This window comes from Emydura macquarii, unplaced genomic scaffold, assembly GCF_026122565.2.
Source record: "Emydura macquarii macquarii isolate MOO-44397 ecotype Brisbane River unplaced genomic scaffold, CSIRO-AGI_Emac_v2 contig_1043, whole genome shotgun sequence".
Lineage (NCBI taxonomy): Eukaryota > Metazoa > Chordata > Testudines > Chelidae > Emydura > Emydura macquarii.
Genome location: NW_027131180.1, coordinates 16,835,523 through 16,858,153, shown reverse-complemented (window position 1 = coordinate 16,858,153; position 22,631 = coordinate 16,835,523). Strand labels below are relative to the sequence as shown.

Sequence of the window (22,631 nt, the reverse complement as noted above, 5' to 3'; positions counted from 1 at the left end):
TTATCACTGGCTTTGGTGGAAAGTCAAGTTTGACGTATTTTTGGCCTTCAAAGTGTGATTCTGATGTGAAAAAAGTTTTATATATACACATTTGGGGATGAGGGTTGGGGAGACATTTTGTTTTGCCTATGGTCTCTTGGGTTATGCTGGAAATCAGACAAGATGATCATAACGATCACTTCTGGCCTTAAAATCTGAGAACTATTTCCGTTTCTTTCTTGCTACAAAAACATTGATTTTTGATAACTTTGTCAATGGTAAAAAAAGTTTCCATAGCTCTGACATGAATATATGTCTCTGATGAATCCTACAAAGCAAATTTCTCCTGGTTTTCAGTCCTCTGTTTTCTCTTGTATTCTACTACTTGGGAATTCAGAGGAGATTTGTCATTGGGTCAGAAGATTCTCCCTCTTGCTGTCTTTCCCAGAATCCAATGAGACTGGGCCACAGAGAATCAATAGTTTTCCTAGTTTGCTTTGGTAAATGTAAAATGGGGCATCCCTAAGGTAATATTAAGAAATCACTCACTCCTTTTTTCACCAGGGAGACACTTAGAGTCAGATTTTCAGAACTGGCTACCTAAAATGCAGAAGAAAATTATTGTGCATGCATAACAGAAATGTGTATGGATGCATTACTACTGCGTTTGTATTTGGGAATGAAATGTTCTATTTTGTTTTAGGAAAATACTACAGGGTAGATCTGAACTTCCCTGCCAGTCTGCCAAAACGAAAAGATGGCATCAAACATTTTGAAGATGATCCTCCTTTATCATGCTGTGGTATTTTCCAGTCCAGACTTATAGGTAAGCTAGATATTATTAATCAAACTGGGTCTGAATCGAGACTTAGAGTGGTTATCTCATTACAAGAAGTAATTGCCTCTGATCACCCATTATCATCTCCTACTCAATGGTTGTAATTAGGCCTCAAGTACCCGGCTTTCATCCACCTACCCCATTGTTGTCACTTCCCTTGGATATGTATATGGTGCCTGGTATATGTGTTGCCTCCTGTATATCTCTATCACTTGCATCTGAGGAAGTGGGCTGGAGCCCACGAAAGCTTATGCCTGCTGAAATTAAATGTGTTAGTCTTTAAAGTACTACAGAACTCTTGTTGTTTTGGGTTTTTTTTTAGATATTATTCTAATAGGAACTTAAGGGGGTGGAAGAAAGCATGCGCTTTCACAGATTACAGAAGTCTGATTTTACCATAGGAATGCTTCCCATCAGCATAACTGGTAGACTTTCTTTATGGACAGCAAAAAAGTGACCTTGCTCTTTCATGGGGGAGCAGTACAGCTGGGTGGGGAGCAGGGCCAGTTGCTCATGGAATGCAAGAGCCAGCCTGCCACCTCATGGCAGGGGAGGGTTAGAGCAATGAGCTACAACACTACATTCTGCTTCTGGTTTGAAATGGATACAGTGTTACTGTAGCAGCTGTGGGCTGGCTAGAGTGGGGGAGGGACAAGCAGCTTCTTGATCTGTAGATTGTGTCTGAGCAGCTCCTTGTGAGTATTTGATATTTGAGCTGTATTGGTTAGTCAGACTGAATACATGTTTCACGTGCTGTGTTTCTGTTCCCTGCTTTGTTGAGCATAACTCTTAAAAACAAGATTGTGGTGCAAATACTTTCTAAGTGCCATTTACAAATTGAAGATTTACTTTCTGTGTCTGTTTTTCTAGTGTTCACTTAATATTTCCTCTTCCCACAAACATCTGTGCCAGTAAACATGTTCACTAGAACATTTGTGGGAAGTGAATTAAAAAGAGGCCATGTGCGCATTCGAAGTCAGTTTATTGAAAAGTTCAAACTAAGATCTGTGGAAAATACTTTGCTGTAGTCCTAATGATTGTAAAGAGCAATTCATCATTCCCTTGCAGGAGAAGCTCTGCTGGAGAAACAAGAGGCAGTTAGCCATATATACTGTTCACCTGCACTCCGTTGCATTCAGACAGCTCAACAAGTGCTAGAAGGTAGGATAGTAAAATGGTTATGTTCTTTTGCCACACTGGACATTTTTATTCAATCTTCTTCTAAGCCAATGACAGTGCAGCAGCTAAAACACTTTTTGAATATTTACTTTTGCCTTTAATCACTGATGACACATAGTTCTGTCTAGAGCAAGGACTAGGTGATAATGTGAAGAAGTAATAGAGTTTCTCCTCTGTACCAGTACAATCATATTTAATTGAATCCTGTCCAATAAAATTAAAATGGAATATAACATTATGTAAGACGAAAGGCATTTCAGATTAAGTAGAATTTAACTAATTGGCTATACTCAAATTTTTATATCTAACACTTCTACAAATGATTTTGGTTCAAAAATGAAGTTTTTTCCATTATGCTGTGGAACAGGTACCTTGGAAAAGAAAGAGGACTTTCTCCTGGAAGTTTGCCTTTGCAAACAAGAGGTTTGAGACCTCCAAATTATTTAAAAACTAGTCTTTTTAAATGAAGAAGCCCACATGATAGGTCACTCAAAAATTTTGTTTTAAAATCACAAAGCAATGGATAATAGTTTCTTCTGGGATTTCACATGAGTCAGTATGGCCTTCTGAGAATACAGAGTAAAACTGAGACTTTAACAGGGAGATTTTTCTTTAACACTATGTTTGTAAGTTTGGATTTATTGCTTCACATAGGCCCACTGCACAACAGGGTATATAAAAATAGCATAAAACAATTTTCTTCTTGATATTTATTTACACTGTAGCACCTCTGAAGGGTGAGTCCTTGTCTCCATTGTGTTCTGTACCCCCACAGAACACAGAGGAACCACTCCATAAATAATAATAGTTTAAGAATTTACACTTACAGTGAAGAATATAATATACTTTCTTCTAGTCCCCTTAGGTTGCTAGCTTCAGAACTTTACAAAGTACTGTTTATGCATGTGGTGGAGTAAGGTATTTAGAAGGATTGAGACTCCATGTAATTGATATTATGTGTAATTAATGCTCTTTCTTTTACCTTCTATTTTTATTTTGTTAATCAAATTGTTACTGGGAAACAGGTGCCACATGCAGTCATAGCTTAAAGCTCTGAGTGTACCTTTCCATTTTAAAAATTTCTTATTTATTACAGGGCTTAAATTAGAACAAAAAATTAAAATCAGGGTAGAACCTGGACTCTTTGAATGGACCAAATGGGAGGCAAGCAAAATAATTCCTTCCTTTATGGCACTGACAGAACTGACAGAGGCTACTTACAATATAGATACCAGTTACAGGTAAATGTTGCACGTACAGTATGTTCATGTGTATTTCTGATACCTCTTCTGTTTTGGGCAGTTTTTAAATATCACAAGCCACTGTTGCAAAAATCAATGATTCTGGATTTATGCCATTGACTTTAACAAACAGAGTAGGGGACTGAATGAAGCCTATGTGGTGTGGTCCCAAAAGAGGATGTGCAGATATATAGGTTTTTTTAACTACGATTGACTGCTATTTGGCAATGTGACATACTGATAGGGAAACAATTCATACATGTAGATAAGTGGGTGAGTGTGTGCATAGAGTCTGAATCTTGTTCTATTAAAGTGAATGGCAATTTTGCAAGATCAGGCCTATGGTTGATCATATAAATATTTTAGACTCTAATGATGGACATCCATATTTTTGTTCTTGCTTTTAACTAAAAAATATATGACCCATGTTTTTTAATTGTGAAAAATTCACCTGTCATGTCACATTTCAGCCAAGAAGGAATTGTATTGTGATTTGGTGATGCAAGTCCTTTCCCTGGTGCACAGCTCAAAGTTGAGTGAGGGCCTCAGAATTTGTCCCAGTGGGGGTTTTGTGAGACCAGAGACTGAGTAAAGAATGAGGATCTCACAGGATCCCATAGCTGCCAAGGTTTTCACAGTTCCACATATGAACTTCTCAACAGTGAGAAAAAGTCATCAATTTTCAACTAAGTCCTTCTAAATAGCAAGTGTAAGGGAGGCAGTGCCCATTTCCCACACACACTGGAGCAGGGAGTTGTAGGAACCAGGGGCAGCCCAAGCATGTTGGGGAAAGAGAGGTGAAAGCAAGGCATTTGTCATTCTAACTGTATAGGTTGTCAGGACATTAATGTTCCATTAAAATAGATTTCTACATTGAATTCTGTGGTATTTTTTGTTTTGCTCAAAAATAATCACTGCACTCGGTATAAGTCTGCTTTTCTGGTCCCTGCCTTCCACGATGCAATTCTGTGGTTTGGTGCTGATTCTGAATTTTGCAAACCACAGCAGAACAGGAAATGACAACAGACATTGGATCTATTCTTCCCTTTGATCTTGCTCACAGTGCCAAGCTGCATTACACCTGCAGTACATGGCCAAACCCAGAAAATCACTCAGCTAATAAAAGTAGGTAACTCTGGGGTTTCCCATATGTACAGAAATAAAAAAGTGTTGTGCCTTTACTGTATTTCTTAACACAGAAAAAATCCTTAGTTTCAGAATGAGTGAATAGACCAACCCTTTCATTTTCCTAGATTCAAATGCATTCACAGCGAAATTACTCTTTTCCCTAGTTTCTCACTTTCCATACAAACTCACTAATCCCCCGCCCCCAAAATCAGTTGATATAAGACACAGCAGAGACAGGCCATGATTGAAGATGGGTAAAGCATTTAACAGGTGGAGGGGAAAACTGTAAAGTGTTGCAACACTGCAGCCAGCCAGCAACTGAATTATCTAAACAAACTATAAACATGCATTTTATACATCAATGAAAACAGTGTGGCTTCTTTCCCCAAATGTTTCATGTAGCGCGTGCTGGATAACATGAGAGGTCTCTATGTTTCTGAAACAAAACTGGCTCTTTATTTAGAGAATTGTTTGTAGAGATGCTGCAGCTGCAGCTAGCATGCTAGTCATGGGCACACAGACTGGCTTCTTGGTGCCTTCTCCAAACCCTTCCCTGATGAAACCTGTACTCCTTCCTCTAAGTTCCGTTCAGGGATACAGCAATCAACTCACATTCCTATTCTCTCTGTCCCCATGTGTGTGCTGATAAAAGACTCTTATTTCCTAGCTCCAGTCATCTGCCGTAAGTCAGTGTTAAAATCCAGATGGCCAGGGTCAAAATCCACAGGGCTCCAGTAGCTACTGTTAATATATTCTCCCGATACATGTAATCTACAACACCATCCCTCCAACCCTGTTGGCTCCTCCTGTCTTCAGCATCCTCACTATTCTTTCTTTTGGGAAGAGCCATTGCACCTGTTTCTTTTCTATGTTTACAGCAGGCCAATTGAGGTCCATGCTTTGCTTTTTGACTCCATCACTGACTCTTGCTCAGTAATGCTGATCCTTACTATACAGATATTGTATTCCTCAAATACTCCATCACCATGTGGGCTCTCCAAATTAGTACACACTATCAAGGTTTCATATCACTCCTAGTACTGTTTGCAGAAGATAATACCATACCTTGAGGTGCTGTCATGTAGGAGAGTTAGTCTGTAACCTTTCTGAAAGGACTGTGCTTAGTGGTGAGATTTCTGCAAAGTCATGTAAGAAGATATCTCTATCCACTGATTCACATTTAGATTATTTAAGTAAAAGTCATGATCATCTTATGGTCAGGTCCCTGATCATTCCCCATCAGTAGAGTTATTCAGTCTAAACTAAATTAATCTTTTGTGACATTAAGAGGCAGTGGTCTAGTGAATAGGGTCATGGAGTGGGTGTCAGGATACCTGGGCTCTGTTCCTGAATCAGCCGCTGATCTGTTAGGCAAGTCACTTAACTTCTCTACCTCTGTTTCCTCTCCCACGCTTTGTCTTTCTTGCTATGTAGATTGTAAGCTACTTACGGCAGGGACTGCTTCCACATATAGCCAATCTGTAGAGTACCTGCAGTATGGAGCTTAGATCTCGCTTGGAGCCTCTTGGTACTACTGTAATACACAGAATAATCTAGTATCAATGATCACACACTGAAAGATATCTGCACTCCTCACAGGTTTTTAGTTACCACTTATTCTTTGCTTTCTGAATTGGTGCTTAGATACTATGTTGAATGCGTCCCTATAAAAGGAAAGGAGGTACATTTAACCCTCTATTTATGTACTTGTATCTCTTATTCAGGGATGATCCCATGGTTTAAAAGCTCTGATGACAGTCTGAATTTCACTTATATATTAAGTCATTTGTACAGTATGACAGATAGCCCTACAGTACATCAATCTACTTTCTACTTATTCACTGTTCATTCTGCACGCTGGTTTTAAATGGGTGAGATAAGCTGATTAGATTCTGATCTTCTGTGTGGTTGAAAGAAGTTAGCTGGTATAGTTTCCTGGAAAACAGTCATTGCATGTGACAGAGCACATTTGCAACATGCAGCTATGCACGTCTCCAGCTAACAGAAGAGGTGACATTATAGGAAGAAATAATGAAGGATATAAAAAGTTTCCTTTGTACATTTACTTCAGCCTGGATAGCAGAACCCTACATCTTTAAGGCCAGATCCTCAGCTGTTCGGTGGAGATAAGCTGATTTACAGCAGCTGAAGATCAGGCCCGTAGTGTTTAAAAATGATCTTTTACATGCAAGGGGCATCTATAAGAAAAAGAAACCATAAAAGCTGTACAAAATCCTAAGAGTGACCACATATTATTAAAAATCAATCTTTATAAAGACCAGTGAGACTATTTAAGTAAAAAGCAAACAAGGATTTTATTTTTATTGTTTAATTTGTTTTGTCAAAGCAGATGTAGGTAGGGATTTTAAAAGGGACATTAAAGCAAATCCTGGAATCAGTCATATAATCAGTGTCAGTGGGAGTTCTGTACAGGTAAGAATTGAGTAAGGACTTCAGACTTATTCTGTGAGTTCCTCTGTTGGATTCAATGGGACTACTTGCAGAGATACTGTTTGGTGTGAGCTGAAGTACCATGTTTCATATCAGTGCTGTCTCTCAGGTAGAGATGGTGTATAGGTACCAGTTTGTTTACTGAGGTGTGGTAATGTTGACAATGTCCCAATACATAATCAAATGTTATTTAGATGAGTGACTCCTCTATGATTTTTATTATCAGATGTACTTTCCCAGTTTCCTCCCTGGTGCCGTCAGAGAGTTATGAAGAGTATGTAAGCAGATGCTCTGCAGTTATAAAACAGATTGTCAGTACCTGTACAAGTGACGGTAAATATTTCAGATTCTCGTGTTCAGTGCCTCATGTTTTCTTTGACTGGATGGGAAACAGAGCTTTGCCATATGAATTACATTTAGTGTCAGTTGTTGATATTTGAGATAGATGATTAAACATCAGCCTTTGTCATACTAAATTAATATATATATATATAATACATAAAATACAAATAAGACTAAACATAAGGCTGTAAAATATTCCATTGCTAAATCATATTATATGCTGGGTCTTAGTTTGTCAGGATGTGACTTGATGATGTAATGCAACTTTTCTTTTCTAGCTTAATTTTCCCCCCAGCAAATACTTGCTCTCTCTAGCTCAAGTGCGTGTAACATACCAAACGTTTCATAACAGCTACACCTAGCTACACCTGCCCAGTCAATATATCACACAGCTCTGCAAAGATGAACACCACAAAAACAGCTAATAAGCATAACCAAAACACAGTGAATTGCAAAGTTACAGCTTTCTTCCTTCCTTCCTTCAATTATTTTGATGTAGCAGGTATCATTCTGATGGTGGGTCATGGCTCATCCCTGGATTCCTTCACTCGACCTGTACTAGGGCTCCAAGCTAGAGACAGCAATGATTTTTCCCAGTTGGTTAGAAAGGTAAGAAGTTTTTCCAGCAGGAAGCTCTTGCTCCCCATTTTCTCCTTGGTATATTTTCAATAAGGAACCTACTCAAGCAGTAGGCTATGTGTTTGTTTTGTCAACCGCTCACTAACAAGAGTTATTCTCTGATTCTGGAGGGAGCTTCGTTCAGTAGTTCGAACACACAATTGGCCCACAAGAGACGTGAGTTCTACTAGTGAACTGCCGTGTGACCATAGGCATGGCATGATCTCTCTGGTGAAGATTTTCAAAGGCACACAGGGCACCAAATTCCCATTGAAAGTTACAGGGAAGTACATACTTAACCAGCAGGTGTACCTTTGACAATATCCCTGTAACTGTCCTCACCCGGGGGTTGGTCAGGAAGTGTTGCCTAGTGGTCAGGGTTACAGCCTGTGACCAGCAGGGGAATGTTGGTAGGGGAGCCCGAGCCCTCCCACTCCACCAAGCTCCAACCCAGAGCTCTTTGGGGTTACCAGTGATCTGGCAACTGAAGCTGCTTAAGGCTGCTCTTCCAGGCTACTTCCTCGCATCACCACTCCCAGGCCAACTCCGTCCAAGGCTTTCCCCTTCTGGGATAGTCCACACCAAGAAAGTAAAAAGGGATTACCAATGTCCAGGGTACATATGCAGGGGAGAGGGGAATGCTTCCTTCTCTGTTTCTGGGGTGGGTCCTTCCTTCCCTCATGGAGGGCCCTTTGGGGCATTATCCTAGAGATTTCAGCCTTCTCTCTGCTCTGTGCGGCTGGAGCCATGGGTTGCAGATCTGCTCTCTTCCAGGTCTGCCACCAAATGAGCAGTTCCCCTGTCTTTTAATTCCTCCACCAAACAGAGCATGTGCTGAAGATGTGGTGGGGCAGGGCTAGCTGGACCCAAAATAATTCCTTAACCCCTTGTTGCCCAGTGTGGGGTTTGTACACCCCATCACACTCCCCCTCTGTGCCTGAGTTTCTCTATCAGTAACATGGATAACTGTGTCCCCTCTACATCCCCCAAGGTATTGTGTGGCCTACGTCATGAAAACACAGCTCTATTTTGAAAAGTCATTCTGTAAAGCAGTACAGTGGGGTGCCACATTTAGTGTCTTAGTGAGTCCAAATCATATTTGCTCAGTTTATGAAAAAACAGGTGTCTGTGTTGCCAGCTCATCCTGGGATCTGAAGACCAAGCTGTGTTCTTTCTGGTTGGTATATAATCACCAGCAATAAAGATTCTGTAAGACAAATTTTCCCTTACACGGGAGTTAGGAAGGAGAGAATTTGGTTAGCAGTGTATTTATTATTGGTGATGATACAAGAGATAGAAAGAACCCAGCTTGATCATCAGATCCCTGGAAGAGCTTGTAGTGTTGACACAAGCTCCACTAATGACCAACACATAGGACTCCCTTATGCTACCAATTCATTTTAGATCAAGTGGGAGAATATCTTGATCTGAATTCCTAAAATGGTCTCAAGGTACACACTCGTGTTTCACAATTAGAACTATTTAAATACACTGTGTTTTCAATCTATATGGTATGTATTCCCCATTTCCAGTGTCGTTAGGAAAGTTCTAATCTAAAGTCCTGTTGAAATCTCTCTGTTTTTTTCAGATACCTTCACTAGGTATGTGTTTCTGTGAAGAGATTAAAGAGGAAAATAGATGGCAGATGATTAACCCACCAGTTAAGACGTTAACCCATGGATCAAATGCAGCATTTAATTGGAAAAATGGCTTACTGGACAGTTAGAAGTTATACTCATTCATGATATATTTCAAAAAAGAAGAAAAGACAAATATTCTTCCTCCTGGCCAGTGGTCTGTATAAAATATTTAGAACTTGGGGAAATTATCCTTTATTATTAGTACGAATCATCAATGCACAGAAGGCACTTTTAGAGTTTTTGTGCCTGAGTTCTGTTTTTGTTACAATGACTCAGAAGAAAGAACCTACTAAATGACATATAAACTAATGATAATTCATCCAGTGCAGAAGAATGAACTTTCAAAGCTCTTTATTTAGATTAACATCTGTAAGGTTTAAAATATATAACTGACTATAAGCCTTGTTGCTTGATGCACTCATGAAAACGTCTGGTTATATCTTCAAGAACAAAATACAATCATAAAGAATTAGACATTTTGTTTTCTTATTGATTGCTTTTATTTCATCCAGAGTATGAGTGGAGATAGTGTATCATACAGACTATTTATTTTCTTCTGATGCACAGTCGGATTCCATCACAGAAGATTTTCCACCGAGACTCTAACAATGCAAATATCGTGCCATTGTCAATAAATTACTTGCAGAAAATGTTGAAGAAAACTGAATGTATTGCCTTATGGTTGCTAGAAAAGATTGTACAATACTTTGTTGTACTGGTGATAAGCCCATGTTGTGGGCAATTCTATCTGCTGAAGGTTTCCTGAGATGGCTGTCATGTGACAGAATTGCACAGCTTTGTTTCTTATGGTTTTACATATGACGATAACAAGTTTATTGATTACCCACAGTCATGTACACCATTTCTATCAATTACTTGTTTGTTTAAAGGGATACAGACCCAAACTGTGCCAAACACTCTTCTTCAAAAGGTTCATATTTCCTCTTTAAACTATCCTCTTCATAATGCCCGGACTATTCCATGTGAAAATGGGAGATTTTGTTTCAATGAGAAATAAATTAGGTGCCTATTTCTCTTATGTTGTCTGATATAGTTTTATTTGTCACTCTTAGACATGGTTCATTTTCTGTTTCTTCCTAGAGTCGAGCAAAATTTTTCAACTAAACATTTTTCCTCCAAAAAATACAGATTTGCATCAATTGAAACGTTTTGCTAATTTGTGTTGAATTCAGTAAACTGTTTTGGTTGAAAAAACTAAAAATAATTTTGGAAAAAACACTATTTTGTTTTGACATTTTTTAAACAAAACTTTTCAATTTGAAACAACTTTTTCAAAAAACATTTACTTCAATTTTATTATTTTTTTTAATTAAAATTGTCAAAAAAGTTGGAAACCAAAAAAAATGGTTTGGTTGATCCAAAACATTTTTTAATGGTTCAACCACCAAACCAAAACATCCGTTGTTTGCACAGCTCTATTGCTTCCTTATATCTCACAAAGCCTTAACATTGTCTCCATTGACTTTCTGAGTGTGCTGCAAAGCCTGTCTTTTTATTCAGGCTTCTGGTGAGACAGAGATGTGTGAAAAATTCAAAGAGATCATTGCAAAGATAGGTGCCAACCAGCCTGCTGAAATTAGATGATAACAGTCAGAGTGGTCATTAAAGGGACAGAAAAATATTTTATATACGTAGGACTAGATTTTCACTGTGATAAGCGTTGTGGGTGTGTGTGGGCTAGTGTCAATCATTGGATGGTTCATTTTGACTTTCTGGTTTTGAGGAAGCTGTTTTTATTTATGTATTTATTTATTTTAAAATGTCATTGCATTGTCATTGTAAAATTACATCCAATGCACCTAGAACCAGGACAGGTGCTTTTTAGTCCTGATCTGGAACCAAGCTCTGTCCCTTCAGTTTTATGTAATCCATCAACCACAGCACCCACCAACTGACAATTCTAGAGCTCCTCCACCCAGGCCTGACATGGACAGCAAACCAAGTTTGCAGTCTGACCTTGGATCCTGCCAAGCCTGTTTCAACTTGTTTTCCCCTTGATCTATAGCCACGCGCTCTGGTCTCCTTTCCCACCTCATATCCCACTTCACTTTTCCCTGCTATTATGGAAAAATGGCCAAGTCAGTCACAACAGCACACTCGTCCCCTCTACAAACCTAGTGAATGGCCTTGGCTCATTGTCTTTAGGGAGAGGGAAATTGCAAGCCTCCCAAGCTTGGTTCAAGAAGGATGAAACAGGTATGGAGATTTACCAAGTGGTAGCAAGAGTGAGTTCAAGCTGGAACGATGGCTGTGCTCTAAGTCCAGGCTGCAGGGGGTATTTGTTCCTCAAGTGACACCTTGTGAGAGAGGAGAGTTGTGGAATGTTGCCTATTTGGGGATACAGCCAAAAGAGTGCAGAGAGGCAGTTCATAATAGCCACATCTGTTTTCTTCCTGTCATGCAGCATACCTGCCTGCAGGACTTACGATCAAAACTAACAGCCATGGAGAAGGCAAAACTTCCTCAGTTTCTAAACTTTTTTTTTTTTTAATTTTAAATCATATATATTTTTTTAGATATATAATTATCTATCAATATGGTCTATCTTGTAAAAACACTGGACATTTTCCTTTACCTTTTTTGAAATAATTATACTTTGCCTTTATATAGCATCTCTCAAGCAGAGATCTCAAGGCACACTACAGACATTGTCAGGTAGTTTGGGCTCATAAAAAGGTTTTGCTTTAAAAAAGTAGAAATATTTTTAAAGTCTTCCAACTCTGAAAAGTGACTATTTAAGAAGAGCATCTTCTTATTCAACAAAACTGCTCTTTCAGCTACATCTGGGGACTATAACGATGAAATGAATCTATTATATTTTATTCCTATTACTTCTACGCAGCCAATGGAGCTAAGAGACACTGAGTAGGACTCTATTCCTGATTGTGCATCATTAATAGAATTGTTCACTAAATTTCAATCAGTTACACCTGTACAAAGTTCCTTGACAGGAGTGGGGTGAAGGTTCCACAGGTATCACTGAGAACACAATTTAAAGGTAATGGCCTAGCACAGGTGTATCTGAAGGACATATCTAACAGAACCTTTATGGCAGGTGATGATATGCAAGAAGGCATGCACATCCTTTGAGTCTCAATTTCCAGCTTATGGTTGTAGAGCTTGCAGTTTTATAAACAATTGTGTTATTTGTAAGCTGCATATAACTGATATGGAAATCACTGAGACAATAAACATGAAATCTCAGTGTGCCAGTTTCACATGCATTTTTCAGAGAAGAATTGCACTTTAACTTATTTAATTTGAATGAAAATAGAAGGTTTTCCTGGATTTAAACACATCTCATTGCTGTTTTTAATACAAATATTGCAGCACTGTGCTAATGCATGAGAACTGCAGGCAGAACCTGCAACTATGACATGTCAAGTGAGGTAAAAGAGTAAACAGCATAAATGATGAACAATTAAAAGTCTTCCAGTTTTAACAATTTAAGGACATGGATAAGCTGTTCCATTCGTGAGGACCCCCCGCACTGAGCCCCATTGGGTTTTAGTGGGACTCTGTGTGAGCACCGGGGTCCACACACACAGAATAGCTTGCAGGGTCAGTGCCTAAAATGATAGCAGTCACATACATAAGAAAATTTGCTTTAAAAATACTGGCCAAAATTTTCAAACTTAAATATAAGAATGGCCTGACTTTAAAAGATGATGAGCACCTGCAGGAGCACCTCTGAAAATCAAGCCTCTTTTACTTGGGTGCCTAAATATAGACCCACATTCGGTCCCAAGTTTGAAAAACTATGTCCAACATTATTAACATGACAATATCCCTTAAAGCCTGACGACTGCCTTTGTAGTAAAAGATATTCACTGGGATTTCACTAGGTAATTAAATTGCGTAATAAAGTGATAGAAACCCTGTTCAATGTGATGCATTCATAAATGTGAAACCAACTGCTGAATACTTGCAAAACAGAAGGTTACTCACCCTGTGCAGTAACTGAGGTTCTTCGAGATGTGTGTGTCCCTGTGGTGCTCCACTCTAGGTGTTGGCGTGTCCGCGTGTCCTTGATAGATTTTTACAGCAGTGCTCGTCCAGGTGGCGCATGTGCAGCTCCCATTTCATGGCGCTATTGGTACCTCTTTTGGCACACGCAACTCGACCCTCTCTCCTCCTTCTGTACTGTAGAGTCCATAGTGCAAACTCTGAAGTAGCGGGGAGAACAGGGGAGGGGAATAAGGGGGGTACTGGAGCTCCCACAGGGAGACACACTTCGAAAAACCTCAGTTACTGCACAAGGTGAGTAACCTCTTCTTCTTCGAGTAGTGTCCCTGCAGGTGCTCCATTCTAGGTGACTCTAGAGCAGTGCCCCTCATTTGGTGGAAGGAACGTCAGAGTTAGTTAGTTAAATAAATGAAAGTATGTCAGGCCTATTGACATGTCCAATAGCATGGACATCGTGTCCAATGGCATAGTGTTTTGTAAAAGTATGTGCTGAGGCCCACGTGGCTGCCCAGCATATGTCTGTAATTGGAATGTTGCTGAGGAATGCTGTAGATGTGGACATTGTTCTGGTGGAATGTGTTTTGACCCCATAGGGAGCTTGTAATTTTTTGTTTGTAGCATGAATGGCTGCAACCTGATATCCATTTTGATAATCTCTGATTAGAGATGGGCATGCCTTTTGTGCATTCTGAGATAGATATGAAGAGTTTGTCAAATTTCCTAAAGGGTTTTGTCCTGTCTAGGTAAAAGTCTAGTGCCCATCTGACATCCAGAGTGTACAGTGTAGCGTCTTGTACATTAGATGGGGCTTTGGATAGATGGTAAGTGAATCGGCTGGTTTATATGAAAGTCCGATGTAATTTTTGGTAGAAATTTTGGGTGAGGTCTGAGCATGACCTTGTTGTGGAAAATTGTGTAGGGTGGATAGGCCATGAGTGCCTCATTTCTTCTACACAGCGGGCCGATGTGATGGCCACTCAGAATGACAGTTTCATAGACATATGCATAAGTGAGCACATTGCTAAGGGCTCAAATGGTGTTTTGGTAATGGCCCACAGTACTAGGTTTAGATCCCATGGTGTTGTAGTATATATTTTCGGGTATACCTTTTGGATCTCTATGATGAATGATTTTACCACTGGGTGTATAAACACTGTTTTATCATTGATTTTGTCATGGAAGACCATAATGGCTGCTAGATGAACCTTTACAAAGCTAATCAATAAACCTGATTTTTTTAATTCTAGGACATAGTCCAGGATGGTTGGAATGGATGCAAATGTGGCGATGATGTGCCTGTCTTTGCACCATGAAGTAAATCCGCCCACTTCTGTAGATAAGTTTTTCTTGTCGGTATCCTACTATTTAATAAGATGTGTTTAACCTGTTCAGAACATTCTAGCTCTTCTTGGCAGAACCAGTTAGGAGCCATGCTGTTAGGTGAAGCTTCTGTAGATCTGGGTGGACGATCTGACCTTTGTCTGGAGATATGAGATTGTTGCGAAGTGGGAGAGTGATCGGTGTGTACGTCGACATCTGAAGTAGACAGGAATACCAGATTTGTTGGGACCATGTGGGCACTATCATTATCACTGTCGCCTTGTCCATACTTATCTTGTGGATGACTGTGGGTATCAGCGGAATGGGTGAGACTACGTAAAGGAGGTGTTCACGCCAATTGAGAAGAAATGCATCCCCCATCAAACCCCATCCCATTCCTGCTCTTGAGCAGAAAAGGTGGGTAGCAGGTGAGCGCATGGCCCTTCTGCTGCACAGGTCCTCTGCTCCCACAAACCACTCACAGACTTCGGCTTCGTGCTCCCACCAGTGCGTTTTATTTACAGGTTGTCAGCCTCCACCATCTATTGACACATAATCCAGCCTAACAACCTCAGGGGCCTCACAGTTTCAGCCACTGACCAAGGCTAGCTCACCCTCCTTCTGAAGCTTCTGCCTTTCAGGCTGTTTACCGCCCCTCCCCCCGCACATCCTTCCAGTGATCCTTTATAGCGCCTTGCTAACTAACCCAGTAGCTGTCCCCTATTGGCCCATTCCGTGCAGGATTACTCAGCCGGCTCCAATTCTTCCTCAGTTAGGGCTCCAGTGGCAGAGGGCTGGCTCAGCCTGCTTTCACCCAGCACCCTGTCACGGGGGGCATTTATGATTCTGCATCGTAACGAAGAGGTTGATAGTTGAATGACCCCATTGTCAAAAAATGTTTTTCAGAACTACATTATATAATGCCCACTCGTGGTTTTGGCCAAATAGTCTGCTGAGGGCGTCTGCAGTGGTGTTCTGGCTAAATACTAAGTACGCCACTGATATACTGATGTTGTGTTGAATGCACCAATTTTAGATTTTTATTGTTATGGTGCATAGGGAGTGGGATCTTGCGCCTCCCTGTTGATTTATGTAAAACATGCATGCGATGTTGTCTGTCATTATCTTGATCATCTTATTCTTTATGAGTGGAAGAAAGTGGTAGCACGCATTGCAAACTGTGCATAGCTCTAAGAGGTTTATATGTAAACTTGGTTTGGTCTTTGACCACCGGCCCTGTATTGTATGGTTCCGTAGATGTACTCCCCAGCCTAGCAGGGATGCATCTGTGATAATCATAACCAACGGTGGTTGTTGAGAAAATGGAATTCCAGTCATCATATTGGTGGGTCAAGTCGACCATAATAATAATTCTTTGACCTTTTTTGGCATCATTAGTCTTCTGTTTAAACCATGCTTGTGTGGTTTGTAAGCTGTTGATAGCCATCCCTATAGGCAGAGCATGTTGGGAAGTGTGTGTTGGGAAGCTAGTGGCTGCCATACACCCTAGCAATTGTAGGTCTGTGTACACAGTTAATATGGGGCTGTTTCTTATAGAGAGTCTTAGATCTATTATGGCATCGAACCTGGCTGCTGGTAATTATGCCCTGGCTGTTATTCAGTTCAGGTCTGCTCCTATGAATTCCAATTGTTGTGTTGGGTTTAAAGTGGACTTTTTGATGTTTATCCTGAGTCCTAGGGTTTGAAACAGTGATATCGTTCGTTGTGTAACTTAGATAGTTAGTGCTTGGTTGTATGCCCTTAATAGAGAATCGTCTAGGTATGGGAATATTGTGATCCCTTCCCTGTGCAGATATGCTGCTACTACAGCTGGCACTTTCAAAAAAACTCTTGATGCTGTAGAGAAGCCAAAGGGTAATACCTTGTATTGGTAACAGTTGTGTGCCAGTGTAAATCTGAAAAAACGTCTGTGTGCTGGGTGGATAGTGACATGGAAATAAGTGTCTTGGATGTTGAGGGCTGAAAACCAGTCCCCCTGTTCCAGTGCCAATATTATGGTGGACGACATGACCATCTTGAATCTTTGTCGTCTTACAAACTTGTTTATTCTTCAAAGATCTAGTATGGGTCTCCATCTTCCACTCTTTTTCTGGATCAAAAAATAGTGGGAGTAGAAACCCTTCCCTCTGTGTTGTTGAACATGTTCTATTGCTCCTATAAGTAGGAGATGGTTCACTTCTCATTGGCTCGCTTGTACATCAGATAGGTCCCTGAAGAGGGATGGGAAGGGTGGGTTGGATGGGAGGTATAGATGTGAATGGATGATCTCTAAGACCCATTTGTCTGATGTTATCTTTGCCCACTCGTGATAGAAATATCGTAGGCAAAAGTCGAATCGGGTGCTCATTGTTGTTGGCAGTGGATAGTGAGGGAGGTCGTTCAGACCCTCAAGCGAGATTTAAAAATTGTTGTTGAGTCAAGAGGTCAACGATGTTTGGTGAGGTCGTCGACGTCTTGACAGCCTCTATTTGTTCCTTTGTGGTTCATAGTATCTCTGATGTGTGTACCTACCTGGATATGGTTGAAACCTGTATTGTTTTCTCCTTGTTGCAGGTGTATAAATTCTGAGGGTGCGTAAGGTTGCTCGTGAGTCTTTCATCATGTGAAGTACCTCATCAGTTTTCTCGCAAAGAGTTTGATCTTACTGTAAGGGAGATCCTCTATCTTGGCCTGTAATTCCTTGGGAAGGTCAGCAGAGTGGAGCCGTTCTGGCAGCATTGTTGGCCACCTCAAGGGAAACCTGCAAAATTGTTCTGACAATGAATTGGCCCTCATTTATGAAAGATCTGAATTGCTCTTTTCTGTTGACTGGGATGTCACTAATAAATTCAGGTATATTCGTGTAGTTGTTGTAATCATAATTTGACAACAGAGCTGCATAGTTTGTGTAGTAAGTATCAGACCTAAGTAATGTAGTCATAAGGCCTGTAAAACAGGCTAAGGCTTAAGTGGAAAAAGCCAAGTGAACAGGAGTATAAGGGGGTAAAAAACAAGTTAACTGAAATTGGCACAAGAAAGTGCTGATACTGCAAGCATATACATTGCCAAAATATTACTAAAATGCAAATTATGTAGCAGGTGCAGGAGGCACCAAGATACCAAAGAGAACTAACTCCTAAAATGACACTTTGATGAATAGAAATGACTAAAAGGTGATAAATGGAGTTGTTTTGCCCAAATCAGCCAATTAACGGAAAAAGATGGTATTAGACTACGTCAAGAAGGTGGCAACTACCTACGTTGAAGGGGGCAGAACGAAATTGTATGTAACAATGTATAAAAGAGGGTGTCAGAGGGAACAACGTCGTCTGGTCTAGGGGATAACGGAAAGTCCCGCCGTTGGGCCGTGGCCATTGTAACGCCGCCTATACGAAACTGACCCAGAGATACTCTGTAGTTCACTTCTCATTGTGCCGCACACAATAAACCTGGCCTGGGTGCCTTCGTTGCTCAGCTAATCTGTGGTCGTGTTGATTCATTCGATCAGTTTCCTAATCAGAGCTAGGACAGCATCTGCATAGGGACACACGCACGCAGCCTACACTGATAAACACCGGTGGCCAACACACCGTACCACAATTGGCTACTCTTAATTGTAGCACTGCAAATGAATATACCTTCCTGCTTAATAGATCTAGCCTTTTCCAGTCTTTGTCGTGAGGTGTCGATGATAGTTGGCTTGTTTTCCTCTCTGGTTTGTGGCATCAATAACCAGAGAGTTCGGGGGATGATTGAGAATAAAAATTCCATTCCCTTGGCCAGAACATAATATTTTTTATCTGCCCTCTTGCAGGTAGGTGAGATGGTAGCCAGTGTTTGCCAGATATTGTTGACTGGCTCCATCAATGTGTCATTAATGGGTAGTGCAATCTTTGATGAGGTTGTGGTGTGGAGGATCTGCAGTAGCTTGTGATGGGATTCCATGACTTCATCAAGAGGAAATTCCAGGTCTTCCACTACTCTTTATAACAAGTCGTTGAAGTGTTTAAAGTCATCAGTGGTTGGTGAAGGGGGTATTATCGTTTCATCTGGCGAAGAGGAGAAGTCATGTGATGTCAGGTGATGTGTCCTGGCTGATACTTTCCTCCCCTTCCTCCACCGTTTCGAGTGTTGGCTCAGAGACAGATGGAGCAGATTCTGTGGAAGACCTGGGTCTGTGTCTGTAGGGGCTGGAGGTTCCACTGTAAGCCCTAGTAAAGTTTGACCACGTGTCCCAACTTGGCCATTGCATGGGGTAAGACATGGTTCAAACCATGGTGGGCAGTACCATGGATGTGTGTGACATCCAGAGTGTGGTGCCTGTCTGGGCACTTCAGAAGTTGGTCTGGTGGGGGAGGAATGCTGGGAAGAGAATTCACCTTCCTCACCTTCTGTCATCTCTGCTAAAAAACTGGATTGAAGAAAGAGCTTCATCATGTGCAAAGTGTGATCTATCTGATGCTGGGGATGCATCTCTCTCTAGTAGTGGTGACTGTAGTGATGATGTTAGTGTGCTCGCAGTGGTGCCGTTTCCCCTTTTGATTTTGAGTCGGTGCCAATGTTGGAGCCGTGTGTCAGATCAGTACCGTACTCTGCTTCGGTGCCGTTGTCTGTGCCGTGTCAGTTGTTGGCACCGACACTGATCTCAGTGCCGTCGCTGGTGCCAAACAACTGTCGGCTCTGTGCTAATCATCAGCACTGCTGTCATATGTGGTGCCACAGTCGGTGCCATAAACTCTGTTGGTACTGAAGTTTTTTCGATTGGTGGTTTGGCCTGAGGTTTCTGTTCCATTTCTTTTGTCAGTGCCGTGCTGGAGGAGGTCGTTTTAATTTTACCTCGACTCCACACCGACATGTTGCGAGTTCTTCGGTGATATGGCCCACATGGTACTTGAGGAACTTGGCACCTAATAGGTACTTAATCTTGGGGGTTTTGTTACCCCTTGGGGTGAACTCCTCTTCTTTGTTGGCTCCCTCCTAGGTGAGGTTGAGGCTCTCTTTCTTGAGGGTCTCTCTGTTTTTTCTATAGCAGGATTGTCTGGCTCCGGGTCAGAGGAAGGACTCAGCGACTTTTCCAAAAGAAAAAGTTTTGTTCGGAGATCCTATCTTTTCTTGCTCTGCCTTGAGGTTCTTGCTGTGTACGCATTTTTGAGGTACATGACCCTCACCCAGGCAGCAGACACATTGGGTATGGCATCTCTACCTGACGTACACCTTTTAAAACCTGGTGAACCAAGCATGTTGTCAGGTGTTATAAAAAAACAGAATCTACTCTATCAAGGGGGAGAGGAGAGAAAATAATTTTTCTTTTCCCGAAGGGGAAGACAAGTAAAGCTAACTATTGACTGAACTGAAACTAATTACTGACTAGACTAACACTATTTCTAAAGATTATAAGTAAAAAGGGATGAGTTAAAGTAAGAACTGCTGAGGGCTCCATCTTGGACTGCAGATGGTTGAGAACGAATTGAGGGGATTGGGTTGCACATGCCAAAAGAGGCGCCAACAGCACCATGAGACAGGAGCTGTGCATCTAGGACCCAATGAGCACTGCTGTAAAAATCCCTGATCAAGGACACGAGGATGTGCTGACACCTAGAATGGAGCACCCACCGGGACACCACTCAAAGAAGAACCATGGACTTTTCTTCAAAAGCTTTCAACTTGATTCATGTAAGTAGATAAAAGTAGATTCTTATGAATCTTTGGAAATAGACTTTAACCTATTGTATTTTAATTTGTTGTACCTAGATCTCTCTCTGTTCAGATTTTAAAGGAAACCCGCAAAGCAATTTTTTAAACAGGGTTATATACTTTCTTGAGGTTTTTTTATAAAAAAAATTCTGGTTGCTCTTTTTGCTTTAGAAATATTCGGAATGTCAACACTGTTCTTCTCTATGAAATGTCTGAAGAACATATATTGTTAGTGCTTTCATTTTTATTAAAGGAGTAAGGGTGCTGAATCTTCAATAGGGCTTCCTTTCTCCAAAATAATAGTTAATCACAGAAGTCAAATATGTGTCCAAGAAAACCAACTGTGTTCCTTTTTAACAGTCTATCTAAAAATCCTTTCCTTTTTAATTTCTTAGGTTTTTCTCTGTTGGCTCTTGTGATATCATTATTTCACTAAAGTCTTTCAGGCTAGACAGGACCTGAATTTCTAATCATAAAAAAGAAAAATTAATATTTTTTTAAAAAGGCAATCCATTCGTTTTTACCTTTGCAGGTTACTTTTGAGAATTTTTATATAAGAATTCAGTAGCATCCTTAACTTATAGGGACACTGAGAGAATATGCTGGAAATACTAAAATCTCATGTCTCTAAATGAATTCCTGATTTAAGTGACATACTGCCTCTCACAGATTAATAGAGGAAAATACAGTATTCCTTGTTTTGAGCAAAAATTAAGAATAGTCTAAGAGCCAGTCTTGTGTGTGTGTTTTGAAGAGAGAGAAAAAGGGAAACTGATCAATTAATAATTTCTTGTTTTGCTTATAGGCAAAAGAAAAAGTTTGAAGTGGAAGCTGCAAATCAGTTCTTTTGATTCTATATAAGTTTGCCAAAACATCAGTCTAAAAACCAATGAGCCAGATACATATAAAATGGGATTTTGTACTCCTATAGATTTAGTTGAGGAAATCATTATTATCTTGTATGGTATTCAAGATCAGGACGCAAATCATCTGTTATGTCACTAACATAGAAGATGTTTCAGGAGTAACATAGTACAGCTCAGGAGAATAACCGTGCTATTTGAAAATCTCCAAAGAGTGGTATGTGAAGAAGTTGGCTGAAAAAAATTGCAGCCAATGAAAATAACTCTGTAAGAGAGAGAGAGAGAGTGTGTGTGTGTGTATACATGTATGTGTATAAAATCCAGGAAGCAACTTCATGATTCTTTATTCATTTTCTTTCCCTTAACTTCTGATCTCTGAAGTCTTTTAAAATAGTGTTAACATTGGTATCTTTTCCTTGTTTTCAAACTCTATGGGATAAAATATTCCCCAATCTGAACACCTAAAAAAAGTTTCTGCTAAATTAGAAGAACCCACATTCTTTGTAAACACCAGACATTGGCAGGAGGAGCTTGTGCAGCAGAATCTTGCTAGAAAAGCGGAGAAAGAAAGATGTCCATTTAAGTTCTGCTGCCCAGGAAGACTCTTTAGAAGAACAAAACAGGGACTGCGAGCCATCGCTCAGAACATGCAGAGGGCTGGAAAAGGGAGTTTATCAGTAAACAGGACAAAGTGTAGCAGTTAGGAGGGGCATTTCCTGCATGTATGTCTCAGTATTTTTAAAAGTGGCTTGGCTGGTTTTGTCAGGAAGTGGCTGAACAGGAGAAGCAGCTCTACAACAGCTCAAACATGCAGGGAAATACTCACTCTGTCTGTATTATCCTGTGCTGCCTCTGCGTCGGTGATGCAAAACTCACTGTAAGGTTGGAAGTTTGACCTGGACAAAGTGGCATTTCATGATATTGTTGATCTTGAGGGAGTTCTAGCCAAAAGATGGGCCCAGAAGGTAGTCCCTGTCTCCCTGTGTGGGTTTGTCTTGGGAGGCCTTGGGAGAACTCCATGCTCTTGCTGCAAATGTAATAGTCACTCAAGGCCCTGCCCCCTTCTCCACTCTGGAAAGGGCACAAATTCCAATTCTGTGAGTTAAAAATGGTGGAATTTCCTGAGCCTGCTGTGAGCCTTTTCCTCATAGGGTATCAGTGAGCTCTCTGTTACATTGTTTATAAAGCAGATTCATATTTGGAAGTGGGCTTTGAATCAAGACTTCAGAAATTCATCTGTATTGGCTAACATTTTAAAAGTTGGGAGGCATAAACTTAGACACTTAAAGCCGTAATCAGACAACTAAAAATTGCCTGATTTTTTATTCTGAGGGTACTTACAGCTCCCATT

The 22,631-nt window shown here is 40.5% G+C and overlaps 1 protein-coding gene across 2 annotated transcripts in view; it reads left to right on the top strand.

The window, feature by feature from the left end:
• Nucleotides 1-10,503, top strand: part of UBASH3A (ubiquitin associated and SH3 domain containing A) — a 33,322-nt gene extending 22,819 nt beyond the window's left edge. Inside the window, exons 9-14 of one of the 2 annotated variants that reach the window (XM_067545329.1) lie at nucleotides 683-805; nucleotides 1,886-1,978; nucleotides 3,093-3,237; nucleotides 7,043-7,149; nucleotides 7,658-7,767; nucleotides 9,365-10,503. In XM_067545329.1, coding sequence (XP_067401430.1) covers nucleotides 683-805; nucleotides 1,886-1,978; nucleotides 3,093-3,237; nucleotides 7,043-7,149; nucleotides 7,658-7,767; nucleotides 9,365-9,502 — 716 coding nt within the window. In that variant the 3' untranslated portion in view covers nucleotides 9,503-10,503. The remainder of the gene's footprint in view (nucleotides 1-682; nucleotides 806-1,885; nucleotides 1,979-3,092; nucleotides 3,238-7,042; nucleotides 7,150-7,657; nucleotides 7,768-9,364) is intronic. The other variant, XM_067545330.1, reaches the window with a different exon arrangement.
• Nucleotides 10,504-22,631: the final 12,128 nt, after the last annotated feature.